We start from the raw sequence: 6,186 nt of genomic DNA on the forward strand, positions 1-6,186 counted from the left end.
GTGGAGAAGCTGCGCTCAGACTTGTCACGAGAGCTGGAGGAGATCAGTGAGCGTCTGGAGGAGGCAGGTGGTGCCACATCAGTGCAGATTGAGCTCAACAAGAAGCGGGAGGCAGAGTTCCAGAAGATGCGGCGGGATCTGGAAGAGGCCACACTGCGGCATGAGGCCACAGCTGCAGCACTGCGCAAGAAACACGCCGACAGTGTGGCTGAGCTCAGCGAGCAGATTGACAACTTACAGCGTGTCAAACAGAAGCTGGAGAAGGAGAAGAGTGAGCTCAAGCTGGAGCTGGATGACCTCAGCTCCAACATGGAGCAACTAATAAAGGCCAAGGTAGAAGGAGGGCAAGGTGAACATCTTGTCTCCTCCATGGGCATCATTCTCCTGCTTCATTCCTTCCCTCCATAATTTCCTCCTCCAAGGTGGGCATGGAGAAGATCTCTCGCACCATGGAGGACCAGGCAGCTGAACACAGGGCCAAGCTGGAGGAGACACAACGAGTCCTCAATGACACTAGCACCCAACGGGCCAAGCTCCAGACTGAGAATGGTGGGAACTCTGACCCACCATATCCCTCACCCCACATTCTCAGCCCCTGTCCCACATCTTCAATCCCTGCCACACCCTTGAAAACCTGCCCTACCTCTGCAGGAGAACTGTCCCGCCAGCTGGAGGAAAAGGAGGCCCTTGTCTCTCAATTAACTAGGGGCAAGCAGTCATACACCCAGCAGATGGAGGACTTGAAGAGGCAGCTGGAGGAGGAGATGAAGGTGAGGTTTGTGGGATGGCTGATAGGGTTTCCAGGAAGGCCACAAAACAAGCACTTTCATTGGTAGCACCAAATGAAAGTCAAGTTCACACCAGTTAAGTGAGGTGGTTGCATCTAAGAGTGGTTGAGTTGGGTTACATTGGTCTAACAGCTGAGAGGCTGGGCTAAGCAGGTCAGATCTGAAGCAGCTGGGTTGGCCTATGATGGTTGAATAGCATTGGATGAGGGGACTGGGTCAAACTAGAGATACCCATTTTTAGATCTCTCTGGGTCTAGATGTACTGAATTTGGGTGGGATGAAGGTTTGGCTTAGAAATGCCAGTGCTTACTAAGTTTGAGGACCTACATATAGCTCAAGTTCACCTTCTCCTTGCCTCTCCCTCCCAGGCCAAGAATGCACTGGCCCATGCCCTCCAGTCGACCCGGCATGACTGCGACCTCCTCAGGGAGCAGTATGAGGAGGAGACAGAGGCCAAGGCTGAGCTCCAGCGCTCACTCTCCAAGGCCAACTCTGAGGTAGCACAATGGAGGACCAAGTATGAGACAGATGCCATCCAGCGCACTGAGGAGCTGGAGGAGGCCAAGTGAGTAATCTCAGGCAGGCATCTCAGGGCAGGGGAGAGTGGACACCCTTCCACTTTAGAAGAATCTGGAAAACGTATAGGTATATGGAGATGGTAGATATCCAGAGCTTCAGCTGACCAGTGGGTGGAAGAAGGTTTGAGTTGACTCACTTGATCCATGGGTCACCACAGCCAGGTTTTCTCCCATGGCAGGAAGAAGCTGGCCCAGCGGCTGCAGGAGGCTGAGGAGGCGGTGGAGGCAGTCAATGCCAAGTGTTCCTCCCTGGAGAAGACCAAGCACCGACTGCAAAATGAGATTGAAGATCTCATGGCAGACCTGGAGCGGTCAAATGCAGCAGCTGCTGCATTGGACAAGAAGCAGAGAAACTTTGACAAGGTAGGAGGACAAAGGGTAGAAAGGGGGAAGGAGAAGGGTGGGAAGGGGGTAGAGAAATGCAGGTCCCATGAATCAAAAACAAGCAGAAGTCCAGAAGAAAGCTGAACAACTTTCAAGGGCCATATTTTAGCAGAGCTTCAAGTCCCTTTCAGGAGAGTATTGGGGAAAGGAGGAGGAAGATGGAAAGAAAGTTCTTCATGGGAAAAACAGTAGCTGAGCAGGTGGGGTCCTCACAGATCTTGTCTGAGTGGAAGCAGAAGTTTGAAGAGTCACAGATGGAGCTGGAGGCATCGCAGAAGGAGGCCAGATCCCTCAGCACTGAGCTCTTCAAGCTGAAAAATGCCTATGAGGAGTCACTTGATCACTTAGAGACTTTAAAGAGGGAAAACAAGAATCTCCAAGGTGAGACTGTGGTCCTCCCGCTGCCCACCTTGTTGTATTCCATTACCTTGTTGTATTCCACTACTGATGGGTTATCATCTGGGCAGAGGAGATCTCAGACCTGACAGAGCAGCTGGGTGGCAGCCACAAGACCATCCATGAACTGGAGAAGGTCCGGAAGCAGCTGGATGCCGAGAAACTGGAGCTCCAGGCTGCACTGGAGGAGGCTGAAGTGAGCCAAATCACACCCCTGTAAGGCCCTAATTTGTCCTAGTCTTCTCTGTGGCCCCCTAATTTCTCTTTGTCTCCACCAGGCCTCTCTGGAGCATGAGGAGGGAAAGATTCTGAGGGCTCAACTGGAGTTCAACCAGGTCAAGGCAGACTATGAGCGCAAGCTGGCTGAGAAGGATGAGGAGATGGAGCAAGCCAAGCGCAACCACCTGCGGGTGGTGGACTCACTGCAGACCTCTCTGGATGCTGAGACCCGGAGCCGCAATGAGGCCCTGAGGCTGAAGAAGAAGATGGAGGGTGATCTCAATGAGATGGAGATTCAGCTCAGCCATGCTAACCGCGTGGCTGCTGAGGCTCAGAAACAAGTCAAGACATTGCAAGGCTACCTCAAGGTAACCATCAGACCTCTATCTCATAAGCATGTTGAGATAATAGGTTCTACCACCCCAGAGTGGAAGAAATGTAGACTTTAAGCCGTTTCCCCATCCTCCCCATTCACCCTCTTCCCCCATGCCACCTTGTAGGACACCCAATTGCAGTTGGATGACATGGTACGGGTCAATGAAGATCTGAAGGAGAATATTGCTATCGTGGAGAGGAGAAACAACCTCCTCCAGTCAGAGCTGGAGGAGCTGCGGGCAGTGGTGGAACAGACTGAGAGGGCCCGCAAGTTGGCTGAGCAGGAGCTGATTGAGGCCAGTGAGAGGGTCCAGCTTCTCCACTCACAGGTGAGACCTCACATACTTTCAAGGACAGAGGTCACCTCCATCCATGGGTGTGGGCTTCTAATGGGTTGATTTACCAAGATCTCCAGATCCTTTCGGCCTGCAGAGTTGGCAGGGAGTAAGGGGGCATTGAACCCATGGGAGTAGAAGAAGGGTAGGTCATCAGTTGAAGAGACACCTCCTGAGATCCTCTCCTCTAACTCTAGAACACCAGCCTCATCAACCAGAAGAAGAAGATGGAGGCCGACATCTCCCAGCTGCAGACAGAGGTGGAAGAGGCCATCCAGGAGTGCAGGAATGCTGAGGAAAAGGCCAAGAAAGCCATCACTGATGTGAGTGCCATGGTGGGACCAACATCTAGGATACCTTCCACTGGTGTGTAACGGAGAACATGCTTTGGTCCTCCTTCTCTGCTTGCTTCTCTCCTTGGGCAGGCGGCCATGATGGCAGAGGAGCTGAAGAAGGAACAGGATACCAGCGCTCATCTGGAGCGGATGAAGAAGAACATGGAGCAGACCATCAAGGACCTGCAGATGAGATTGGATGAGGCTGAGCAGTTGGCCCTCAAAGGGGGCAAGAAGCAGCTGCAGAAGCTGGAGGCTCGAGTGCGGGAGCTGGAGAATGAGCTGGAAGCTGAGCAGAAGCGCCATGCCGAGAGTGTCAAGGGACTCCGCAAGTCTGAGCGTCGTGTAAAGGAGCTCAGCTACCAGGTGGGCTGTTTGAGGTGGTGCTGGAGGTGATCCACTCTCCCTTATGTCTCATGCTGTACATGACCTAGAACATGGTTGACCTTCTGGCTGGAGAGATACAGGTAAACTAGACCACCCACTGCATGTATGTCTGATACTGTAGTGGGATCCAGAATACTGTCAGGGTCATGAACAACCTAGGCCACCTCTCACTGTCCCAGAATCCATGGGGTCTTTGCATCATCCAGAACCTCAGGTAGGACCTCATCAGGGGCAAGAAGATACCTTCACACAGGGAGACAACCCACTTTCTCCCCCACAGTTGAGGCCACCCACAGATCTAGAGAAGCTCTAAGAACATCATTAACTGTCTCCTGACCCTCACTGCTCTGGTGGTGATTCAAAGCACAGGTGGGGTCATGTCCTGACCCACATGTGTCTAACCCCACAGACAGAAGAGGACCGCAAGAACCTGGTCCGGCTCCAGGACCTTGTGGACAAGCTCCAAATGAAGGTCAAGGCCTACAAGCGACAGGCAGAGGAGGCGGTGAGCACTGGAGGGACATCTGTGGGACCACCACCCAGGAGGGGACTTTGTGGGATTGGGGTGTGGGAGAGGATGTGGGGAGTAGCAGGGGACCTTGGGGTGGCCAAGGGGTGGAGTGTCAGGGAATGAGGAGAGCAGGTCAAGAGAAAGTGGGGAAAGAGGCTGGGTAGTAGGATGTTGAGATGGTGGTGGGAAGGATGGATGGATGGATGGATGGATGGATGGATGGATGGATGGATGGATGGATGGATGGATGGATGGATGGATGAGTAGATATTTGGGTGGCTGGAAGATGGGATATCTGGAACCACAGGTGGGTCCATGGTGGGCCAGATGGAGAAATAAGAAGACAGGATGAAGGGACATCTGGAAAAGTGGCAGGAGGCCAGACAGAGTGGTGTGCAACCCTCACCGATGTCCCTCTGCTTCCTCAGGAGGAACAGGCCAACTCCAACCTGGCCAAGTTCCGCAAGGCACAGCACGAGCTGGATGAGGCAGAGGAGCGTGCTGACATCGCCGAGTCCCAGGTCAACAAGCTGCGGGCCAAGAGCCGTGACATTGGAGCCAAGGTGGGATTCTCCCCTGCCCTACAGCTGCCCCATAGCTGCCTCACAACTTCCTCATGCTCACAGTCCCTTTTCTTGTTCTCCATCAGAAGGGACTCAATGAAGAGTGAAGCTCTGGATCCCCAACAATATCCCCTGGACCTCCAAGTGGCCCACCCCCACTCCCAGCCCCCTAACCTTGGCCAGCCAATAAAAAGCATTGAACAGCAGCAGTTTTTGTGGGGCTGTTTGTGTGGGGAGGGTGAGGTTTCTCCATGGCATGGCACCCATAAGATGACTGTAGCCCACACAAGATCACTCGCCATTGTGCAGCACAGCATGCCCCACAGCATGATGCAACCAGACCTACAGTGCAAGGTGATGTGAATCACAAGCTCAACGTTGAGCTGCCCCACAGTGTATCTCTATCCATGGTGTTCTGTAACCCCTACCTGCTCTACACCAACCTAGATCCATGTGGGGGGAGAGACAAGTCTATGTTGAGGTGGGGAGGGACCCCAGGAGGTGGGGGACAGCATCTGGGACTCCCATGTATGGGGCAGAGCCTGAGTGGACTCCTCAGGAATGTCTTGGCTCCTGAGGTTGTACCTTCTCCTGCTGCAGGTATTGAGGTCCCTCTGTCCTGGCCTCAGTGTTCCCCCAGCCACTGGCTGCTCCTTCCCACTGCACACCATATCCCACAACCCCCCTACTGATATTCTGTCCCATGTCCCTCCATTGCTCTGGACTTTCTATCCATCACCCCACCACCTCTTGCCCCACCAGCCCTGTGTCCTCCATCTCCCATAGTCCTTCTACCTCCTCCATTTCCCCCTGGTTCCTGCAGGTTCTCTGTATCCCACTGTCCCTCTGTGTCCTGCCTGTCCCTCCCCAACAACTCCTCGGTCCCTCCCCCCTTCCTGCCTCACCCTCCCTTCCCCTGTCCATCTGTCACTACATCTCTCCTAGTCCTGGTGGCGCCGCTTGATGGACCCCAGGGGACCCTGGCATCCGGGCGGCTCCCCACCCCCACCAAATTCCAACCGAGGAAGGGTGGGATAATGTTTCTATGGGGCCTTATGTGGACTCTATGGGGCTCTAAAAAGACTCTATAGGGATCTGTGGAGACTCTCTGTGACTCTGTAGAGCAGTTATGGGGCTCTATAAGGGCTCTGTGGGGCAGAGGAGATGGTGTGTGGGCAGGGGAGTGGGATCTATGGGGCACATTGGGGAGGTGGGGACCTCCCCGCCCACAGGAATGTGTCACCTCGCAGGAACACTTGTCACCTCCTCGATGACAAGTGGACACGGTGTTCGGGGACTGCTGCCAGAACCACCC

At 54.1% G+C, this 6,186-nt stretch overlaps 1 protein-coding gene across 1 annotated transcript in view; it reads left to right on the plus strand.

The window, feature by feature from the left end:
- The window catches only part of LOC107215968 (myosin-7), a 13,238-nt gene extending 8,161 nt beyond the window's left edge, over positions 1-5,077 (plus strand). The window contains exons 15-28 of the mRNA XM_019009173.2: positions 7-333; positions 423-549; positions 652-770; positions 1,157-1,353; positions 1,546-1,729; positions 1,966-2,131; positions 2,218-2,342; positions 2,425-2,733; positions 2,866-3,069; positions 3,273-3,398; positions 3,501-3,776; positions 4,207-4,302; positions 4,737-4,871; positions 4,958-5,077. Of these exons, the coding sequence (XP_018864718.1) occupies positions 7-333; positions 423-549; positions 652-770; positions 1,157-1,353; positions 1,546-1,729; positions 1,966-2,131; positions 2,218-2,342; positions 2,425-2,733; positions 2,866-3,069; positions 3,273-3,398; positions 3,501-3,776; positions 4,207-4,302; positions 4,737-4,871; positions 4,958-4,978 (2,412 nt within the window). The 3' untranslated portion in view covers positions 4,979-5,077. The remainder of the gene's footprint in view (positions 1-6; positions 334-422; positions 550-651; positions 771-1,156; positions 1,354-1,545; positions 1,730-1,965; positions 2,132-2,217; positions 2,343-2,424; positions 2,734-2,865; positions 3,070-3,272; positions 3,399-3,500; positions 3,777-4,206; positions 4,303-4,736; positions 4,872-4,957) is intronic.
- Positions 5,078-6,186: the final 1,109 nt, after the last annotated feature.

This window comes from Parus major, chromosome 2 (assembly GCF_001522545.3).
Source record: "Parus major isolate Abel chromosome 2, Parus_major1.1, whole genome shotgun sequence".
NCBI classification, from domain to species: Eukaryota; Metazoa; Chordata; class Aves; order Passeriformes; family Paridae; genus Parus; species Parus major.